Below are 23,485 nucleotides of genomic sequence, written 5' to 3'. Positions count from 1 at the left end.
TCCGCTGTCATTGATTTCTTTCTCCTTTCCTTCCCCCTTTCCCTTAATGCTGTTTTCTTTCTTATGTTTCCCCTCAAGTTCATGATCTGAAGGATGTTTTAATTTTCAATTCAATCTTTAAAAAACCCACAACATCTGCTAAATCTTGTCCCCCCCCCCCTGTTTTTTCATTAAAAATGTGAGGTGATTTGCAATTCAGATAAAACTCCCGAAACAGCATTAATAAGCAAGCTTTTAAAAGTAAGAGAAAGCAGATTTTAAAAAGTCAGGGAGATTAAAACAATTAACAGTTTGCCAGGTCAAATGCTTTTCAAAAAAGCAAGGTCTTCATGAGATACAGAAGGCCAATGAAAGACAAGTGGCCTCCTAGGCAATAAGCTTCCCTGGGCAGATGGAACATGGGCTGTCACGGGCGCAGGATGCTTAGCAAGGTGGCAGTTCCCAGGGCACTTGAAGTTTGAAAAAAGGAGAGACTGGTGAGAAAAATGAGCGGCCAACCTGTTTTCAGCCAGTTAATACTTCTGGCTTTCCAGTGTTCTGTTTCTCTGGGCTTGTCCAGCCTGTGGTGTTGTCCCAAGTCATCGTGGGAGGTGTTCTAGGTTGTTCTGGTAATTTTTGTCGCAGCTTTGAATGCATCATCCCAATATTTATGTCCACACCTGGGGAGAGTATTTGTTGCTGGATGTGCTGAGATACATCCAGTCCTCCTGGTCTCACCTTTCCACACACCTCCAGAAGTGGTCCCTGAGGTCTCGCTCTCGGCACACACGGCTGTCCCCCTTTGGCTTGCCCCTCCATCCTCTCCCCCACCTACTTCACTCTTTCTTCCCTTCATTCCTTATTTTACCTGTCTACCTTTCTCAAACCTTCCCATTTTTGCTGCAATGCTTTTAAAATTCTATTGTAATTTTTCACTTTTGTGCTATGTGCCAAAGTGATAATGTGTTTTTAAAGAAAGAAAGAAAGAAAAAGAGTGTAGGGATAGCCACCTTTTCCCATTTTTAAAGAGGATCAGATTTCATCCGTTTAAAATTATTTGCCCGAATTGATATTTCTTGGCCTCTAGTTTCCTTCCTTACAAAATCAGATGTATTGTGGTAAGTTTAAAACAAACAAATCTATTCCATTGTGAGCCTTTTTACAGTTCAGTTCTTCAGAAACCTCTTCCTTTTGTTTCTTTTCCCACATGTATGCCAACTCTCTACAAAGGACAAACTACACAAGATGCCATTCATATTTATGGTCAAGAACTTTAGGGCCCAGAGAGATGAGAGCTGACCTTTCTTTCCCCTCCCATGGTCTTCATTCACTCAGCGCCTCTTGTGGAAAAGCACAGAAAATAAGTTATCCCCTGGAGACAATCGCAAGTGTAGGGACCTTATTTTTGTCGGGCTTATGACCAAGGAAGGAGAAGCTGTTAAATCTCCCTCTGCTGTGCCTTGCAGTCTCAATGAAAAGTGGGGGAAGCTTGCTATTATTGTTGCTTATTTGAACGGATGTTATCCTTTATTATTCATTTAGCATCATGTGTATTTTGCCCTTTATGTTGTGGGAACCAGTTGTCGCTTTTTAACTTCTACGTTACATTTTGTGTTATATGTTTTACAGAAAGAATATATGCTATGAATATTAATATTATTACTATTTGAGGAATCAGGGGAATTGTCAAATCTTGTCATTTGGGCCATATGGCCTATTTTTGACCCTTGCGAAAACAAAATCATTGGCTGAACAGGATCTACTGCGGTGTAAGGGTACCCGTAACTCCAGCATTTGCTTTCATGAGAAGGAGAAGGCCATTCCACACCCTAGATGATAAGGGTTGGCTGTTCTACTTTGTCCTTCTCCTTCCTGGCTTCCATTACCACAAGCTTGTTCATGGATTTCCTGGGATTAATCATCTTAGTTTGTAACCGTGGCATGGAGACAGAGTCGCCAAGGCTGTAGTCATGGAGACAGCTTGGCTTAGGCTGGTGTGTTTTAAGTGAGCTTCATGTTTGTGAGAGAGACATAGAACACCAGCTCCTCCACTCTGGCATGGTGTGGAGCAGTACAAAGTCATGATTCACATGAAAGAAGGAGCATGAGAGGCCAACCATCTGTCTCTATCCTTCAAGTGATGTGCCAGCACATGCCCAGGCCTGCCTTCAGAGTTTTTTTGCTGTGTGTCTCTGTAAGACCAGAACAGTAGTTTCCACCATCTGGATCTTTTTTCCAGAGAGAGGACCTACCATGAGGCAGAGTGAGATGGCATCAGTTTTTGGTTATCTCACAAGGGCAGTAAATTCTTGGCTATTTGGGCTGTTATTATTGTATATTTACTGCTAAGACAGGGCCCTGTTGAATTTTCTTCCCCCCCCCCATCAAATTAACGGATTGTTTTTGGGTGATGCACATCTTAAATTATGGAAGAGGTGTGCCATTTGTTTTTGTGTCTCAGACAACAAAATCTCTTAGGCCATCCTCGTTCAGGGAACTTTCCTCGTGTCTTCTCATTATGTTCTAGCCTCTGTCTTGTTCTTTAGAGTTCCTATTGGGGCTGGGGAAGGGCAGGAGTTCTGCAACTGTAGTTGCCCAAAGAACCCCAGTCATACCATTTTAGCTGTTACTTGGATCGTTTCAAAATTTTCTGTTCACATGATGCACAGCTAACATGGGTTCATTGGCCTCAGTAATTGGTTTACTTCCTCCTCGCCAGGAGAGTTGTTTTAAAATATACCAAATCATGTATCGCTTCATTCCTTATCATTTCAGCACGTGTGAACATTGCTGTTGATTATTTCCTTTGCAAAGGGCTCGGATTTTGGAATGCTATGGCCACTTCATGGCCACTGTGCTTACACCCTTAACAACAACAAAAAGGGATATCAACAAAATCAACATGAATACATTGCTCAGAAGGAGACAGCCTTCTCCTCCCTTGTGCATGAAAGAGGGCTTGAGCAGAGTAAAAGGGACATTTTCTGTTTTGAATTGTAAAGAAAGGGGCCGTGCATTATTGGCTCCTTTCTCTCATTCTCTTTTTTAATGCTGGTCTTCACAATACTTTACAAGCCTTTGAAAACCTATTTCTTCCTCCCAATGCTGTTCAAAAGGGAGAAGAAAAAAGAAACCCAAGAACTGAGAGAGAGAGAGAGAGAGAGAGAGAGGCTACATGGAAATAAGGAAAAGGGGGAAAAAATTCCTGCCGTAAAACTAGTATATACCACATGACGACTGGAAAAAATATGGATGAAAAGAATCAGTATAACTAGGGTTCTTTTCTCACATGTGGTTGAGCCCTAAGGATCTGACCTTCCATCTAGGAACTAGGAGCAGGAATTCTTCAAGGTTGCAGAATTGGACAATTCTGCTAAGAGTGCTGGAGAAGAAGTAAAAGAGTTCCCATTGTTCATTTAGTAGCCTTTGCTTGCACCTACCTTTGCTGTCTTTATGACAACAGACCATTTCAGCAAAACTGGGAGGTAATAGGAAGGATGACTGGACTACTGAATTCAACCTTATAAATGCAGGAGGAAGTGATACCTTTAACTGGCTATTAAGGATATAAAAACAAATAGCAAGTTATTGATGATAAACCATCTATTTTTTTTGTTTGTCTGTTTTATATTCTTTATTGTTTCCATGACCATACAGCCTTATCCTGATTTTTCCTGAATCCTTGTGATTTACAGCCATTTAGAAAGGCTGTGTCTATATTATAATTTTGTCTTCAGTGTGGAAGAGATTGTCACTCTCGAATTGGCCTCCTCAGCCACACTAGACGCTGTGCCAAGTCCTCCATACAGAGCACGTCACCATAGTCTTTCGAGACTGAAGGATGCCTAACTCTAATATTATAATATCACAGACTGATCAATCTGCCTGTGTGTTCTGCTCTCTCTTCAAGAGGCTGTCCTTAACATACTCCTTTTCTTTTGTTCCACTTTTCCCCATAGATAGTTTCAATGATGAATGCACAATCCCTTCCACATTTGAATCGGTTTCCTGTTTTTTTTTCCCCACCATACGTGGTGGGTTTCTGTTGTAGTAGTAATATACAGGATAATTGCATGCCCATTACTAATCATTCAGCCTGTTAAAAATAAAACAAATTGACTCAAGTGACTCATTGTGAGTAATATGCAAACAGCCCAGAGTTCAGATCAGTTTTAAAAGTTTTTCTTGCTGTTCTTTTTTTTCTTCACTAAACGAAATATGTGTGCATACTCATTTATTGAGGAAATAGTACAAGGCGATCCTGTGGTACTATACTTTGGGCATGTAATGAAAAGGCAAGAGTCCCTGGAAAAGACAATAATGCTGGGAGAGGTTGAAGGCAGCAGAAAAAGAGGGAGACCAAATATGAAATAGATTGACTCCCAAAAGGAAGCCACAGGCTTGAGTTTACAAGATCTGAACAGGTCTGCTGAGGACATTTTGGAGATCTCCATAGAGAGACCATAAGGATGCAACTTGACAACACATAACAACACATCCCCTTGTACGCAGCAATGTCTCATTATTTCAGACTAGTTCTTTTTAAATAATATGTTTTCCCTTTTCAAACATGGATATTATTTTCTTCTACAGCGGTGCCCCACAAAGCGATGATAATCCGTTCCGGATAAATCGTCGCTATCCGGAAACGTTGCTATACAGAAATAAAAACCCCATAGAGTTTAATGCGTTCCTATGGGGGATAAACTCACCGCTAAGCGGGAATCCTCCATAGGGCTGTTATTTTCACCGCCTCGGTAAGCAAGGAATCGGCGCGAAAACGCTGCATCGATCAGCTGTTTGTAAAACATCACAATGCGAAGATCGGTAAGCGTTTCGCTTACCGATCATCGCAACGTGATGTTTTGCCTATTTAAACATTGCAATGCGATCGCAAAAGCGGTTGCAAAAAACGCATTGCTATGCGGATTCGTCATTAAATGGTGCGCTCGTTATGCGAGGCACCACTGTACTTGAAGAGGTTATCTAAGGCAAGGGTCCCCAACCCTTCACAGGACTGGGCCGCAGAGACAGATCTCCTCACCCCCCGCACAAACTCCCCACACGCATGCCCACATGCACGCATGGCCCACCCACATGTGCATGCAAGCACGCCCTGCGAGCGTACCACACGCATGCATGCAAGCGCACCATGCTCAACTGCGAGCATGCCACATTCACCCATGCATGCACAAGTGTGTCCCTCACCCCCACACACTACACCCACCTGTGAGTGCGCCATGCTCACCCGCGCATGCATGCCACACCCACCTGCGAGCGCATCATGGCCACCTCACAAGCACCCCCACCCATGCGCACCACACCCACCAGTGAGCAGGGGTGCCCTGCTACCCCATGCACAGACCCCACCCCACCCCAACTGGTCCGCGGTTCAGCGAAGGTTGGGGACCAATTATCTCTAAGTTACTTAGGAAGTTTCTTAAATTTGTTATTATCAGTTGCACACTTGCTTTGCAAGATATGGTATTGTTTACTTGTTTATTTAAAATATTTTTACCTTACCTTAAAAATGGCCGAAAGAGGCTTACATTATCAAAATACAGTTTTTAAAGCGAAAAACAGTAAGTATACAAATATTAAAAAGGACCAATCAAATACCACACTAAAAAAACAGTAAACAAAAGCAACACCAATACCACATTCAAAGCAGTAAGGCAGGCAGTCACTAAGGGAAAGCTTGCCTAAAGAAGAGGGTCTTTGTCTCCTCATGGCAGGACAGCAAAGATGGGGCCAGCCTGTCCTGTGGGACGGAGTTCCAAAGTCTGGGAGCAGTTACAAAGAAGGCCCTCTCTCATGTCCCCACTGAAAGTAGAAATAGTTCCAACTAGGATACAGGACAATTTTTTGCACTGCATTGGGACTTCTTTTCTCCTTCCTCCTTCTGTTACATGACAGTACTCAGGCTAGCAACACAGAAACAGCAAAGGGAAATTATTTTTAGCTATTTGTACACAGTGTGGCACCAAGCCTGGGTAAGATATCAGGTGACTGCTCTGCCCTGTTGGCTATCTTGAACATAGAAAGTACATATTCTGCCCATTCCTTTCGTTTCAAACTTGTGGCAATCTCCTACTGTGCTGTGAAAATCAGATATGTGCTGTGATCTTGGATCCCCTCCGAGCCGTGGCTAGATCCATGGCCAAAATTCTGTTGACATTCTCTGGACATTCCCTCCCTTAGATTGGTTTGCATATATGATCAGGAGCCTGTTCGTGGGGAGCACTGCTATGATGATCTTTATGCAGGTGCTTACACAATTCTGGGCCATGTCTCTGGGAGGAAGAAAAAGCAGAACTTTGAATGCATTTCAGCTGGGACAAATATTTCATTTTAAATTGCTTTAATTTTTTTTTGTAGTTTTCATGTACCAGATTTGATTTTTAAACATTTACTTCTCTGTGATCTCTGTGAATCACACTTGTGGATGTTTCTGTGCCTGCACAAGAACTTGTCAGAACATTCTACAGCTTGGAAACAGACCCATTAGAAATGCTCCTCCTGGTGCAGATGTTCTTTCACCTACCTGAAAAACTATCTGAGCTTTTAATGATAGGACATTTTGGAAGTCTGTAAACATACAGAGCAAGAAACGTGGGGAAAGGGGTTTCTACTTCTCATCTGTCCACCTAACTATGGCTATGCAGACTTTTGTCAGCGAGGTGATGTCTCTGCTTTTTAAGATGCTATCTAGGTTTGTCATCGCTTTCCTTCCAAGAAGCAGGTGTTTTAATTTCGTGGCTGCTGTCCCCATCTTCAGTGATCATTGAGACCAAGAAAGTAAAATCTGTCACTGCCTCCATATCTTCCCCTTGTGTTTGTTGGGAGGTGATGGGACCAGTGGCCATGATCTTAATTTTTTTATGTTGAGCTTCAGACCATTTTTTGCACTCTCTTCTTTCACCCTCATTAAAAGGTTCTTTAATTCTTCCTCACTTTCTGCCATCAGAGTGGTATCATCTGCATATCTGAGGTTGTCGATATTTGTCCAGCATTCTTAATTCCAGTTTGGGATTCATCCAGTCCTGCCTTTCACATGATGTATTCTGCATATAAGTTAAATAACCAGGGAGACGATATACAGCCTTGTAGTAATCCTTTCACAATTCTGAACCAATCAGTTGTTCCATATCCAGTTCTAAATGTTGCTTCCTGTCCCACATATAGGTTTCTCAGGAGATAGATAAGGTGGTCAGGCACTCCCATTTCTTTAAGAACATGCCATAGTTTGTTGTGCTCCACAGAAAGGCATTTGCATAGTCAATGAAGCAGAACTAGGTGTTTTTCTGGAACTCTCTGGCTTTCTCCATAATCCAGCGCATGTTAGCAATTTGGTCTCTAGTTCATCTGCCCCTTCAAAATCCAGCTTGTACTTCTGGGAGTTCTCGATCAACATACTGCTGAAGCCTACCTTGTAGGATTTTCAGCATATCCTTGCTGGTGTGTGAAATGAGTGCAATTGTACGGTAGAGCATCAGTATAGCTGAGTCCAAAATACTTTCCCTCAGACAATGTTATGAATGCAAGTGGCAAAGATTCTCTTCTTTTACCTATTCAGTAGGAAAACCTGACATTCCTCTTTCGTTACATATGGTACTAAGCTTCCTTTAGGAAACAGGTTTGTCCCATTAAGGTTCATCTGTCTGCAATAGTTGCAAAGCAAACTTCCCAGTTTCAGGGCATCCCAATATTTCAGGAACCCAACTTTAAAGAAGTTCCTTCATGGTCTACAGGATTCCAGCCACTGGCTACAACAGATCTGAGATCGCTTGCTTACAAAATTATGTTCTTGCTAGCAATCATATCAGCATGGCAAGCAAGTGAATTGTGTGCTCTCTGGGATGACCCACATTTCTCGCAATTCTACAAGAATAAAGTCACAATTTCTCCTGACCTCTCTTTTTGCTTAAGATGGTTTCTGCCTTCAAGCTCAACCAGCCCCTTGTTCTTCCAACAGTCTTCCCATCCCCTTCTACACACCTAGAGAAGGTACTTCACACTCTGGATAGCCATCAAGCCCTAGCATTCTCTATTGCAAGGACTAAGCACGTTGAAAAGCCTAACAGATTTTTTTAGCTAGCAGACCTCAAGGATGGGGGCTCAAACAACCCTCTAGTTCCTATCCAAGTGTCTTGTCAATACCATCACTGTGTTGCCAGTTTGCAAAGAGGTTCATTCCCTGGACCTCTGAAAGGTCACTTAACTAGAGCTTCTTTCTATTTCAACAGCCTTTCTTAAAGAGATGCAACTAAAAGACAGCCTACGCAAGCCTGCAACATGGTCTCAATTCTTGACATTCATCAAACATTACAGATTGGATGCCAGGGCTGTGCAAGATGCCGAGTTCAGTAGAGCAGTGATGTCTTCTACATTGATGATGACATCCCACTAGCTGGTAACTGAACATCTTTGTGGTCTCTGTGAGTCACACGTATGGGTGACTGGCAAGCTCAGTCAACCGTATGTGTGACTCACACAGACCACAAAGGGAGAGGACAGGTTACTTCCCCATAACTGTAGTTCTTTGAGTGGTCATCTATACATTCGTACGACCCGCCCGTTCTCCCCTCAGTCTGCCATGCTACTAAATTGCTTCATGTTGAGTGGCAGACTAGAGGAACTGAGAGATTGTCAGTAAGTCCAGGGACATGCACACGAGGGGGAAGGCCTTCTAAGGGTTTGCTCTTCAAGATTTAGAATGTTCCAATAGGTTTTGTGCAGCAGTAGAAATAGCCATACAGTGGTGCCTCACTAGACAGTTACCCCGCATGACAGTTTTTTCGCTAGACATTGATTTTTTGTGATCGCTATAGCGATTCACAAAACAGTGATTCCTATGGGGGAATTTCGTTGGACAATGTTTGGTCCCTGCTTTGCAAACCGATTTTCGCTAGACGATGATTTTGACAGCTCCCTCCGCACTCACAAAACAGGTGTTTTCGGGACCTAAGATTCGCAAGACAGCAATTTAAACAGCTGATCGGCAGTTCGCAAAGTGGCTTTCCTATAGCTGATCTTCGCTAGACAACGACGATTCTTCCCCATTGGAACACATTAAACAGGTTTCAGTGCATTCCAATAGGGAAATGCTTTTCGCTAGACAATGATTTCGCTAAACAGCGATTTCAGTGGAACAGATTATCATCGTCTAGCGAGGCACCACTGTATATGTGGATTCACATAGGACTGCTCAAAGAACTATATTTATGGGTAAGTAACCTGTCCTTTTTTATATTAACATTTTATTAACAGACTACACATTTTAAAAACATCAATTAAAGACTAAAAAGTGACTGAGAAGGCTAGTCCCACCAAAACATGCCTCAAAAGTAACAAATTAACATGAAAAGTCATCAAAAATTTATTTCCGTGTGCTCAACTCTTAAAATATCAAATGTTGAAACTGGGGGGTGGAATTGATGAAACAAATTAAATTTAAATGTATTATTTCCAAGCTGTGGGGCTGAGAACTCTAAAGCAGCAACACTGCTCTCATTAGCCACTTTGTCCTTTGGGCAAAGTCAGGTGCAACCTCCAGGCACAAGGGCTTCAGAGTCTCTGCTACAATTTCTGGTGGAAATGGATGGGCTTGAAGATGTCAATCCTTGTGCTTTGTTTGCTGCCTAGAGATGAAGAAGAGCTGCGCAAGTCCCTCTCCGAACTGGCAGACCCAAACCCAAAGTCCATCAAACGGATCAGCAGCTGCAGTAACCCTTTCCTGGACTTCTCACAGGATCCCAGCATTGCCACATACAAGTATGGCATCCTGGTGCGCAAGAGCCACGCTGAGCCAGATTGCAAAAAGAGTACGTGTGGCAGACAGGATGTGTGGTGTGCACAGTGTGGGGACGGGGAGTGTGATTTGGGGCTCACCTTTGCCCAGGTGTCCAGTGGGATGTGGGTGGTTGTCCTTTGCCGGCCAGAATTAAGCGGGGAGGTGCTTATTTGTGTTGTTTGCCCTGTAGTGAGCAGAGAGGCTTGGAGGGGAGCAGCGCTGGCATCGCCCAAATTAGCTACCTCTCGGAAGAAGCTAACCTTTTAGAACTGCAACTGTGTCAGAGCAGAATTTCTGGGACATGGAAACATCCTCTGAAATAACTAGGCTTTGTCAAGCCAGACAGAGACAGAGAGAGAGAGAGACCAAAAGCTGAAAATGATGGTAATAATAAAGAGCACAGAAATAAACATACTCTCAGGAATTTTTTTTTAAGCCTTGCACTGAGGAGCTCATATATAAACCCCTTCCCCGCTTACCTTTTCCTATGTCCACAAGTGTCTGGTGAGATTTCAGTAAAGAATCAGGATGAAGACTTTTTTAAAAAAAAAATGGTGCTGCAGTTTCAGAAACAGCTGCTGGGCCCTGCAGGCATTTTCCTGAGCAGCCTGGCTCATATTGAGAAGGCTCCCCCACCCCACCCCCGGCTATCTTCAACTTGCATCCTTCACACCCCCAAACACTTCTCCCCACATTTATAAACTCCTTTGCAGCCACATCTTCAACCTGTAATTTGTTCTTTGCAGGGTGTTCTTTTTAGACCCACATTTATTTTAACATGGGTATTCTCCACTTTTCTTTCCAAACAGTTCAAAATATTGTCGTTTTCAAACAGGTAGCCACCATTTTAGCTTGTGCAGGCGTGTCAGGCAAAAACAAACACATCATGTCACAAAATTTGCCATGTGTTACAGATTTTCACTTGCCCTGGTCTGCAGCAGGTGTGGTCTCCTTAGCGTGATTTTGCTTCCACTTCACCCCATCCCCAAACCACCTTGAGATGATTTCCTGTACAGTACTTTTACTATTTTGGATTTAGGAGCAGCTCTGTTGACAAGCCGTTGCTGCCAAACAGGCCTCCCTTGTCCGAGCCATACTTTTGCCGGGCTGTATCCTCTCGCCTGTCACTATTCTGTGGCATTGAAGAGAAGATCTGTTTTCCTCTCTGTAGACTGAGTCCAAGGCAGACAATGCTGCAAGATGAGAGGAAGCAAAGTAAAAATGGAGGGGGAAAGAATGAGAGAGGAGAGAAAGAAAAGGAGAACTATTATATTTCTTTGTGTTCATCTAATTTGGGTTTTGACCAGGCTATAACCATGTTAGCGTTGAGTTGTTGTTTTTTTCACAAAGTATTGCCAAAATGTAGGATTACTTTGTGGGGACCAAAGAAACACTGGCAGTGTGTCCAGTGACAGGTAGCCCCCTGCTGACGTGGGGAGGATGCCAGGACCGCTCACCTCCCTCTGTATGTATTCGTCTGTATGTATTCTCACACATTACATACATGTGCCTAGACAATTCTCACATAGGAGACACAGTCACACAATTCAACTTAGGATAAGTCTCTGGTTGGCTCCAGACAAAAGCTTTTTCCAAACCTGCTTCGTGAGAAGAGGCAAGGAATGGAGACTTGGTTGACTAGATATTTTCCACCCCATTCTTACAGCTTTCTTGTTGCTTACATTTACTTTTCATATATGATAGCTCTCTAAATGATGCATCCATTTAGCAGAACATACAGCCAGCATAACATATAGGTGTAGCAAAGAGCTTTCTGCCTTTCTGTGATAAAGCAGGTGCACACATTGTGTAATGAAGGCTGAAGAAGTATTGAACTTCAGTACGGAGCCCTTTGTATCAGTTTAAGGATAAATGGAACACAAGTCAGTTCAAATTCATCATGATGAAATTTGGTCTGGAAGATTAAACTACATTTAATGTTTCTGCCCACATTCTCTTTCACAGTAAGGCTACATAGCACATCTATCAGTTTTCAGAGAGAGAGAGAGAGCTGGTGTTAATGTTTGACCATGTATAACAAAAGTATGGGGGCATCTTAAAAGCTAACAGATTTATTTCAGTATGAGCTTTCATGGATCACAACTTCCATGGATTGTTGGCTCCATCTGTCTACAGAAGCGGGTGTTACCTATGAAAGCTCACATTGAAATAAATTTGTCCAAGTAAAGTCTCTAAATCCCATAAGGTACTCTATTTGGCACTGGTTAGGCCTCATCTTGAGTTCTGTGTCCAGTTCTGGACACCACGCTTCAAGGAGGATGCTGATAAATTGGAACAAGTTCAGAAGAGGGCAACAAGGATGACCAGGGAGCTGGACACAAAGGCCTGTGAGGAAAGACTGAAAGAATTGGGCATGTTTAGCCTTGAGAAAAGAAGACTGAGGGGTGATATGATAGCTTTTCAAATATTTGAAAGGCTGTCATACAGAGGAGGGGCAGGATCTCCTCTTCTCAATCATCCCTGAGTGCAGGGCACGCAACAATGGGTTCAAGTTACAGGAAGCCAGATTTTGGTTAAATATCAGGAAAAACTTCCTAACTGTTAAGAGCAGTACAGCAGTGGAACCACTTATATCGAGAGGTGGTATGTGCCCAAACACTAGAGACGTTCAAGAGAAATTCAGACAACCACCTGGCAGATATTGTTTGATTTGTATTCCTGCGTTAAGCAGGGGGTTGGACACGAAGGCCTTATAGGCCTCTTCCAACTTCATTGTTCTATGATTCTATGTTAAATGGGTTATAGCACTTTGTTTTTATTTTTGTTATAACTATGAAAGTCTGCATGTAAGTCCATTTAGAAACAAAGCCCAGGGAGTTAAGTGAGATACAAGGACAGAAGATGAAACGTACTGGAACAAACCAGAGGTCTTGCTAAGTGAGTCTTCTGTTCCCACGAAATCAGCTTCACCCCAGATATGGCTGGTATTGAACTCTTGACAGCATAATTAAAGATGGGCCCGGGATCCTGTCACCTGGCTGGCTCTGATATTCTTCCCGTAGCATGCACTCCACTTTCCCTGTAAAATCTAGCCTAATCCCAGGCCGTTAATGCCTTCCTGATCCGATTAGATATACTGTCGGTATGTTTCATATCTGTTATGCAGATTTACAGATTTACCTGACAGGAGCCATTGGCTGGACCTACTTCCACCAACCTCGGCACCTGCCTGATGCCACATTCAGAGCCCAGCCGCGACCAGGTTGTAGCTGTGCTCTGCACATTGTCAGCCCTCAAGCTCAGGCAACTCCCCTGCATGCTACACAAATAAGTGTGTTGCCCTGACAAGGCTTTCCTTTCTGCTCTGACTATTGTTGTTGTTTTCACAGCCCCAAGAGGGAAGCGAGGATGGAAGACTTTCCATGGGATCCTGAAAGGAATGATCCTCTATCTACAGAAGGTACCGGAGCTGCCCACCCCGCAACTCTTTTCTTCCACTGTCAAGGGTAGGGCTAGAATCCCCTGAGCGCATACTGTATATTCTGCAAAACAATGCCTGGAAATAGGCTCTTAGGTCTGATAACTGGGAGATGGAGTCATACCTAGTCACTGTTAAAGTAGACCCATCAAAATCAATGGGACCTAAATTTAGTTATGAGAAACGCCTAGAAAGGTGATTGGGTCGAAATATGGTGAAGTTAGAATCCAACTCCTTTTTATGTAACTGAAAACATGACAAGGAAAAATGGGACATGAGGCAGAAAGGACAACAAAGGCATTAAGGTGAGTTGGACAGAGGACAATGGAAGGGATCGTGGGAAAAGCTAGAAGCCATTGTCATCTTTCTCTGCGTGTTGCCCACCCCCCTCTAATGATGGTCAAATTGCTGCCTCCATATATACTCTCCGTAAAAGTTCAAGGGTGGTAAACAGACTTCCTAGACAGAGTCTGTAGCATGAGTTTACACAACCGAAGGGATGATACTGTGCCCTCCATCTGTTTTTAGACTCGCCTTCTGCACTGAACAGATTTCTTGGAGTATCCCTTCAGTTGATGTACCGTATTTTTCGCTCCATAAGACGCACCTTTCCACAAGACGCACCAAATTTTTAGGAGAAGAAAACAGGAAAAAATAATTTATTTTCTTCTCCTAAAAATTGGTGAGCCTTATGGAGAGGTCCATCTTATGGAACACATCGTAGGACCCTTTGGAGGCTCACCCTGCCCCCCCGGGGGTCAGAGGGGGCGAAATCGGCAGCTTCTGGGACTTGAGGCTTGGGAAGCTTCAGAAGAGTCCCAGAAGCTGCCGATTTCCCCCCCTCTGGCCCAGCGGGGGGGGGCAGGGTGAGCCTCCAAAGGGTCCTAGGGTGTGTTCCAGGACGCTTTAGAGACTCACCCTGCCCCCTCGGGGGTCAGAGGGGGCAAAATCGCCACCTTCTGAGACTCTTCAGAGGCTTCCCAAGCCTCAAAAGACTCCCAGAAACTGGCGATTTTGCCGGTGATGGCCCTGTGCGGGGAGGGGGGAGCGTGGCAAGGGTCCTGGGAGACTCCCTCAGACCCTTGCCACGCTCCCCCCACCCACTCCCCCAGGGCCGGGGGGGTAGAATCACCAGCTTCTGAGAGTGTTTGGAGGCTTATCAAGCTTCCAAACACTCCCAGAAGCTGGCGATTTCGCCAGGGCTGGCCCCGTGGGGGGGTGGGGGGAGCGTGGCAAGGGTCCTGGGAGGCTCCCTTGGACCCTTGCCATGATCCCCCCACCCCCCCATGGGGCCAGGGGGGGTAAAATCGCCAGCTTCTGGGAGTGTTTTGAGGCTTGGGAAGCCTCAAAACACTCCCAGAAACTAGATTTTGCTGGTGCTGGCCGTGTGCGGGGGGGGGGAGCATGGCAAGGGTCCTGGGAGGCTCTCTTGGACCCTTGCCACCCTCCCCCCCCACGGGGCCAGGGGGGGTAAAATCACCAGCTTCTGGGAGTGTTTTGAGGCTTGGGAAACCTCAAAACACTCCCAGAAACTGGCGATTTTGCCGGTGCTGGCCCATGCGGGGGTGGAGGAGCATGGCAAGGGTCCTGGAAGTCTCCCTCGGACCCTTGCGACGCTCTCCCCACCCCCACATGGGGCCGGGGGGGGGTAAAATCGCCAGCTTCTGGGAGTGTTTTGAGATTTGGGAAGCTTCCAGGACCCTTGCGACGTTCCCCCCACCTGGAAGCTGGCGATTTCGCCAGCGCTGGCCCCGTGGGGGGGTGGGGGAGCCTCGCAAGGGTCCTGGCTCACCCGGACCCTTGCGACACTCCCCCCCACGGGGCCAGCGGCGACGAAATTGCTGCCTTCGGTCCATAAGATGCACGGACATTCCTCCCCACATTTTGTAGGGAAAAAAGGGCGTCTTATGGAGCAAAAAATACGGTAATCTAGATTTCTATACACAACTCATCCAGGACTACAAATGGTTGGTCCTCAAGTGGCTCTGATTCAGTTCCGGCACAACAAGGCTTCTTGAAGTATCTGGGCAAAGATCTTCTCCCCTGTATACCTGATGTGTAACATTTTCACATGCATTACTTTAGCAGATGGCTGAGTTCCCGCATTTGGGAGGCATACACATGGGTTGTGGGATAAGGAGAGTTGCCAGAGGCCAAGTGTTGAAAGTCAGGACACTCAACTGCACAACATATTCCTGCCCCTGCTATGAAAAATGTATGGGGTTGTTCCCATATTCTCAGGCTTTGTTCCAGGAAGTAACACATATATTAAACTGCAAAGCATTTTCTGAGCTATAATGATGGCTGGCTTCAGTCACTCTAGCCACACATCCTGATCCAGTTGTAACAACTGGTCTGCATCCTTTCCATGTTTAAAACTAGTTGGAAAATGCTTCAAGAGCTTTGTTTCTTTTATTTATTTATTTATTTAATTTTATTTATGCCCCGCCCATCTGGCCTAAACGGCCACTCTAGAAATCGTAATGCAAATCATCTTTCTCATGCACCATGAAGCTTAAAGTCTTAACTTTTACTAATACATTCGTTTCACAGTGCAGCAAATATGTTTGTTTGCTTCACTGTGCCCTATTTTCTCACTTTCTTCTTTTCAAGGTTCAGGCCCTCTCCACATATGGTCTGCCTGAACTGAATCTTGAGGGGGTTAATGCGGGCATTCAGAAAAGGAGCTTCCCGGTGAAGCAAAGCAACATGTGCCGCTTATATATTGAGCCATAGCACTTAAAGCACTCTCTGGGCAGTTTCCAATTAAGCAGGCTACACATTCCCACCCCCACAGCAAGCTGGATACTCAGTTTACCAACCTCCAAAGGATGTAAGGTTGAGTCAACCTCAAGCCGGCTTCCTAAGCCCAGGATCAAACTCGGGTCGAGAACAGAGTCTTCACTGCAGTACTGCAGTTTAATCACTGTACAAGGCTTGCCAGTAGATCAGCTGCCACTAAGTGCAAAGTGGATAGTTCACAGTGGTATGAAGAAAATCAGAGACACCGAGAGACCACCTAAATAGGGCTAAGCAGCATGTAGAAACCCAGTTTACCACTGTATTGCTTGGCTGTGCCTGTGTGAAGTACAGTGGTGCCCTGCATAACGAGCGATTTGTTTAATGACGAATCCGCATAGCAATGTGTTTTTTGTGATTGCATTGCGATGTTTTAGATGGTAAAACATTACTTTGCGATGATCGGTAAGCGTTTCGCTTACCGATTGTTGCATAACAATGTTTTAAGAACAGCTGATCGGCAGTTCCAAAATGGCCGCCGGGTGAAGAAAATGGCCGCCCGCTGTGTTTTCACGCCCTTTCCTCACTTGCCGGGCAGCGAAAATGACGGCCGCATGGAGGATTTCCACAGAACGGTGAGTTTTTTGCCCATAGGAACGCATTAAACGTGTTTTAATGAGTTCCTATGGGCTTTTTTGCCCCGCATAGCAACAAATCCACATAGCGGCTTTTTTTTCGGAACGGATTATCATCGCTATGCGGGGCACCACTGTAATTGGGGGAGGGGGGCTTGTCTCAGTTTCAAGTTGTGATGCAGGAGACTGATGCTGGTCCCAAACAGGCTATCTGAGCAAAATAAAAACGAAAGTGCAAACAATGGCAAAGCCCCTGGCATGGTGTGGTGGAAAGGAACGCATCATGATCTGAGGGTGGGCTGACAAAGCAACCACCCTGGAGGAATCACACTTGCGTCAATATATTTCTCTCACGGCAGAATTCATAGAGCTGGAAGCGAACCAGGGACAAACACAGGCCCACCCTTCTAATGAGCAATCCTATAAAAATGCAAGATATCTGGCAACCTTTAAAGAGCTCTCCTTGGCAGGAACTGAAAAAGAAGTTATTACTCATCCTTTCCTGAACACTGAGTAGAATTCTTTCCAGCTTTTTGATGGATCTGTCCTTTGGCATAAAGTGGGAGTGGGGGAGAGGATGCCTGCAATACAGATTTAATTGGAATGAACTGGATGTACCCAGGCACATGACTTAACCAGTAGGATGATCTCTGATTTTAAATGCTTGAAGGATAGAAATTACCAGCCATGAGTGAAAATTTTATTTCCCTTCCACTCATAGCTCTTCAGGTGTCCTTTATTGTTATATGCCCTCAACTTATGGCAACCCCATGAATAAGAACTCTCCAAGATGTCCTGTCTTCAACAGTCCTGCTCAGCTCTTGCAAACATAAGCCTGTGATTCCATTAGGCAGTCAATCCATCTCATAGTTGATCTTCCTCTTTTCCTATTGTCTTCAACCTTTCCCAGCAGTATTCTCTGTTCAAGAGAATCTTGCCTTGTTGTGATGTGCCCAAAGTAGGACCTCCATTTCAACATTTTTGCCTCCAGAGATAGTTCAGGCTTGATTTGATCTAGTTTATGTTTCTGAGTGTCTAGGCGCATCCGCAAAACTCTTCCAGCACATTTCAAACAAACCAGGTCTCCCAGGTGTGAAGAAATGTCCATATACTTATCTCGTTGTTTTCATCATCTGAATATGAAATGACTGTCAAAATAAATTAAATCCTAAAGATTTTGAAGCAAATGCTAAAAGAAGATAACACAATTCTGCTAAAACATGCAAGGGGATGCTGATTGTATCTGCTGAAACTGTATGCCTATGTGGATAGCTCAGTGGTTTAGGCATCTGGCCGCGGAGTGAGAGTTTGATTCCCCACTGTGCCTCTTTGACAGGGGCTGGACTCGCTTATCCATAGTGTCATTTCTAGCCATGCAGTTCTAAGCTGATGGTGGTGATGATGATCATCATCATCATCAGGTCCTGGCATTTAGGATATACTAGAGTAAAAGTATAGTTTCCATTCTCCATTCCTAAAAGTTCTTTGGCACAGCAGCCTCAAAATACAGCTAACATGATAAGACAGACTTCAGTCTTGCACACACCCCGTTTGCTTACATTTTAGGAGGAGTACAAGCCTGGCAAGGCCCTGGCAGAGGACGACTTGAAGAACGCCATTAGCATCCATCACTCCTTGGCCACTCAAGCATCTGACTACAACAAGAGACCCAATGTCTTCTACCTCAGGACGGCTGACTGGAGAGTCTTCCTCTTCCAGGCTCAGTGAGTAGCTGGGTTTAGCGCCCATGCGGTCTGTCAGCTGGGAGAGGAAATGGGGCACTTGCCGCACAAGCTGGGGGAGGAAATGTTTTCTCTCTCCTCTTTCAGAGCCTTCAACTGCTGTCACAGCCTCCCCAGAAAGGACTCCCCATTTGTCTCACTTCTCACTATACCCTGCTCTAGCCACCCGTCTGCCTTCTTTTTTAAAAACTGTTTCTTTGCCATGCTTTCAGGTTGCTTTTTGCTGTTGAAGAACTGCCAGCAATATCCATCACTATTCTCAAATGTGTTCTTTCAGGGTGGGGGCATGTTTTCCCACCCCCCACGGTCAACCCAAAGAAGCGATTTTGGGAGTACTAAACTGTGGAAAAAAACTGTGGGAGCCCTCTGAGCCTTAGGGAAGCCATGGGCTACACTCGTCACCTCATGTGTTAAGAGCGCTGTCTTGCTAGCAGCAACTACTGCCCAGAAATAAAATGCTTCCATGTCGCCAGAATGCTGTCCTTTATTGGGGCTTCAGCTCATGGCCCAGGAAGACCTTTCCCTTTTCAGGCTTCATATGCTAATATAAAACCTGGAATCAGAGAAAGCTCCAGTATTCATAGGTATGGACAGAGAAGGGCATCTCTTTACTTCAGCTTCTTCCTCTAGGAACGTGGAACAAATGCATTCTTGGATCACACGCATCAATGTGGTGGCAGCCATGTTCTCTGCCCCCCCATTTCCTGCTGCCATTGGGTCCCAAAAGAAATTCAGCCGGCCACTGCTGCCCAGCTCCACGACGCGACTGTCTCAGGTACGTCAAGGACCCGGGGCCTGATGCCTTCTGGCAGGCCCCTGGAGTCTTATGAGGTATTGGAAAGAAATGCAATAGTAACATCTGCATTAGGACTGCAAAGGGAAAGGGAAAAGAGAGGAATTTGGAGGAGGAGGAGGCACTGTCCATGTTACCTGAAGAGAAATGCATTAAGAAAGCCTTGAAAGGGAGCACAAAAAGGCTGAAGAAATTAAGTCATGTTGGGCTTGTGGGGTGGAGAAGATGTAAATGATGAGAAACAGCACGTCAGGATCTCCCCAATCACTTTGAAAGGGAAGAAAGCAGCTATAGGGCAGGCAACTGAGGCAATATAGCTTGGTGCTGGTAAATTATAGTAGTTTTTTACCCAAACGGTGGGGCGTCTTTCCCTTTCTTGTTCCCCAGGAGGAGCAAATGAAGAGCCATGAGGCCAAATTCAAAGCCATGGCAGCTGAGCTGCTGGAACACCGTGCTTCCCTGCCAGAGAAGAAGGTGAAAGGCAAGGAGTATGAAGAGTTGAAGCAGAAAGAGGAGTATCTAATCTTTGAGGTCTGTGCAATGTGTGCGTGGGGGGATTGTGTAAGGGGTGCCACAGCCATTTGCAAAATTGACCAAGCCACGGTAAAAGGCTCCTCACCAGAAGGGAGTACAGGAAAGGTCACCTTCAGCTCCAAGAGTCCTCCATTGTAGGCATTGGCACCACCCAAGGAGGGAAGGCTTATGCTTTGCAGGCCCCTCATGGATTGAGCCAAGACCCATGGCTGAAGTAGCCAAGCAGATACTTTCAGCAAGTCTACCAGGGAAGCAGGACGACAACGGCTCTGGCCAAGCTTGCGGGGGGGGGGGGCAGCCTCCCTCGGTAACTGAAGGTGTCATTTAACTCACTGGTTCTTAACCTTGGGTTACTCAGGAGTTTTGGAATGCAACTCCTAGAAGCCTTCACCACGAGCTGTCCTGACTGGGGTTTCTGGGAGCTGCAGTTCAAAAGCATCCGAGTAACAAAGGTTAAGAACCACTGATTTAACTGACACTGTAAACAGAGGGCAGTGCAATTAATATCGCCATGAAGTTATTCAATCCTGTTTTGAAGCCACCCATTGGCACATTCTATGGCAGTGAATTCCTTAAGTTAATTTATGTGAAAATACATGTAACTACCAACCCTGCATTTCAGACTTCACCCATTTATATCACTCCTCCTACCCCTATGTGGCTAAGTTTATAAAGGAAATGCCTTGATGGGCATATTTTCCAGCTCTACATTTTCCCTGTCATTGAGACAGTAGGTACCATACCCAGCATTTCAGCCTAGAGTGGTCGTAATTGACCAGATAGGTGGGATATAATTAGAATAAATAAATGAAATAAATAAATGTAATCACACAAAGGGCTAGATCCAGATCAGCTCTGTTTTGGCCAGGAATTGGGACCATATTGCTTTGGTTCTCAGTTCTCATGAACCTTAGTCCAGTGTTATTAAAAGGTGATTGCATTCATTGTTAGCATCTGGAGCGCCACATATTTTCCCACCTTTGTTTTAATGCCTGCTGAAAATTAGTGGAACTTGAGTTGGTAATTTATCCCATCAAGTGCAATGAAAGTAAAATGTGACCAAGTCTGGATCTAACTGCATAGCTACTCTGAGTGTTAAAGTCTTGTGGCACTTCAAAGACTTAACATATTTAATGTGGCAAAAGTTTTCAAGTGTTGGAGACTGTGTGTGTGTTAATTTTTTTTTGCCACATGGGCATCCCATCTAGACAGTTTTGAAGGGCAGGTGGCTGCTCTTTCCAGCTCCGAGACATCCTTTGAGATTCCTTTCCTATGGACTGTTCTCCTTGTCCATGGCTCCTTTCAAAGCTTCAGTGGGAACTTGATGGGGCACAAAGGAAGAAGTGGTGAAGGCATGAGGGTCCTCCCAGTCAGCTGCTTTTTCTGTCTCTGCAGAAGTCACGCTATGGGGTCTACGCTACACTGATGCGTGCCAAGCTGAAGACTGGCTCTGAGGACCTGGCAGCACTGGAGGCTGCCCTGTTTGAGACTGCAGGCAGCACCGAGGACAGCCTGAAGAAGTCCCAGTCCAGCCCTTCCTTAAACCAGGAGCTAGCAGGCCCGGGCCCCAGAATCAAGCGCAACAGCCGACAGTGCACAGGCAGCACTCTGCAAAAGTCCTAGATGGGCTAGCATCTGCTAGGAAAGCATCCTGCCTGTCTGGAAGAGAAAGAAAAAAAAAACCCTGCATGATTTTATTCTTCTTGGCTGGGCAGTATCCCCAGAGGAAGCCAGAGGACCTGTTGCTATGGACTAGCTCCTGTGCCAGTTTCACCAGTCAGGAGGAGGGGCATTATCCTATTCTGACCACAGTCCCTGTGCACGCAGCCTTTCCAGTCTTGTGTGACTCTCTGGTTCCTGCATGAGGGAAGCAAAGCAACAAGGCTGCTTTTTAGATCACACTGGAATTCCACAGTGAAAGAACTTTTTGCCGTTTCTTGCAAAAGTTTTGGAGGGTGCACTGGCTACACTGCACCCCCTTCCTCACCCATTTCTTACAGTTCTAGCGATACATTTTTCATTTTTTTAAGTACCTTACAAAATTGAACAACATTGAATTAGAGAAGGGGTAATTCTGATGCTACCAAAAAAAAAAAAAAGACAAATGACAATTACTATATATAGTGGACAGTTCTGCCTAGTTTGAGGAAGAGGGCCTTTATCCCTCCTGCAGACCTTACACTTGCACTGGCTGCCTACAGGAGCACTAGCAACTCCTGCACGGATGCCCAATTCCTTTACCACCAGCAGCTGTCCTGGACTGGCTCAGTTCTCGTTTCCACCAGCATGTGCTGGACCATTGACTTGCCCTGATCCTTGTTCAGCACTTAATAGAACTGGCCGGGATTCTCACCATGGCCAGCACTCACAGGGTAAAACCAGGGATAGCAAATGCCTCCCAGGTGGCAGCCTGACAAAGCCATAGTAAGAGGGACCCATGAGCACACACCCAAACCCACAGAGTCCCTCATCTCTATGTAGGTCACCGTGGAAGGTAGGCTTGCTGGCCTGATTGGACCCTGGCCTTCATGTGGAACTTGAGAATCAGCAGCCAGAGTGACCAATCTGCATTGCTCTCCTCAAAACCCAGCAGAAAGAGAAACTAGGAGCATTTTCTATCTTTGGGCTGACTAGGGTGCATCTTGGGATGAGCTGGGTGGGGGGGGGGGAGAGGGAAGGGTTCCAAAGCTCCCAGGAACACTTCTACTCCCCAAATCTCTGACATGGGGTGGGGAGGGGGCATGGAAAAGGCAAGAAAAACGCCAGTGCTATCACACTCCCTGTATGGACAGCTTGCTCCCTTAACTTCAAAATTTCCAAGGGCTTTAAGGCTCTGGCTCCAGTATACTTGATTACAACTGCATCTCTGCAGTGGAAGAAGGGTACCCGAGCTGGCGGGGCAGAGAAGTTGATGTAAGCAAGCTGAGGCTGCACAGAGAGGAAGCCTAAGAGGGTTACCTATATGCTTGGGGTAGTTTTACATAGTAGATGGGAGGAGTGCGCCTCTCCCAAGGGCATGGAGCTGGCTGTTTCCAGCACTGACTCTCTGAATGTGTTGTTTTTCTTGTTTTTTATTCTACTCTGGAGTTGACTGTAAAACCAAACAAACCCTAAAGAGCTCTGTACAGTTCCTTCATTTAGTGAAGTAAAACTTACTCAAGCACCTACAGTGACCTGATTCTCCCTCAGATCCTCCCTGCACAGCCAGAAGGGGAGAAGCTGCTTTTCCATGGCTTCAGAAAATATGTTCAGCACCTGCTTTTCAGATACATACACACCTGGCCACAGGGCCATCTCACTACGAAATGGTGATGTAGCTACAGAGGAAGACATTCCTGTTCTACATGCTTCCGCATTATCCAAAGAGGGTGAAGCAGGCCCAGAGAACAAGACTAATCACCTTGGTACAGGTGGTTATTTGGCACTCTGCACTGACCAAACAAAGAAATATGGTGTGTACTCAGAGGCTTTTGATCCGAAATGTGTACACATCCACTCAAAACAAGACAAAGAGAAAGGAGATTACCTACCTGTAACTCTGGTTCTTCAAGCAGCCCTCTGTTAATTCATACTAATGGGTTAATCTGCGCCTGAGCAGAGCAGTCTTCCGTAACTTCCACAGCTTTAAGCACTTAGTGCTGGGACCTCCCCTATATCTGGCTATATCTCCGCCTCCAGCCAGTGCTTCAGTTCTTAAAGAACTGACCACCGCTGCCCAATATGCCATGGCACACATGACGGACAGTGGGGAGGAGGGCGGGTCGTGTGAATTCACAGAGGACTACTTGAAGAACCAGAGTTACAGGTAGGTAACCTCTTTTCTCCTTCATG

At 45.3% G+C, this 23,485-nt stretch overlaps 1 protein-coding gene across 3 annotated transcripts in view; it reads left to right on the top strand.

Moving 5' to 3' along the window:
* Positions 1-22,817, top strand: part of PSD (pleckstrin and Sec7 domain containing) — a 113,897-nt gene extending 91,080 nt beyond the window's left edge. For all 3 annotated transcript variants that reach the window (XM_072994934.2, XM_078391147.1, XM_072994935.2), the window contains 6 exons: positions 9,625-9,803; positions 13,123-13,193; positions 18,152-18,309; positions 18,958-19,102; positions 19,508-19,651; positions 21,050-22,817. In XM_072994934.2, the coding sequence (XP_072851035.2) occupies positions 9,625-9,803; positions 13,123-13,193; positions 18,152-18,309; positions 18,958-19,102; positions 19,508-19,651; positions 21,050-21,277 (925 nt within the window). In that variant the 3' untranslated portion in view covers positions 21,278-22,817. The remainder of the gene's footprint in view (positions 1-9,624; positions 9,804-13,122; positions 13,194-18,151; positions 18,310-18,957; positions 19,103-19,507; positions 19,652-21,049) is intronic.
* The last annotated feature ends 668 nt before the right edge of the window (positions 22,818-23,485 follow it).

The sequence above is a fragment of the Pogona vitticeps genome, chromosome 3, assembly GCF_051106095.1.
Source record: "Pogona vitticeps strain Pit_001003342236 chromosome 3, PviZW2.1, whole genome shotgun sequence".
Classification (NCBI taxonomy): Eukaryota; Metazoa; Chordata; class Lepidosauria; order Squamata; family Agamidae; genus Pogona; species Pogona vitticeps.
Note: the sequence above shows the minus strand (reverse complement) of the source record. Positions and strands in the feature narration are given on the sequence as shown.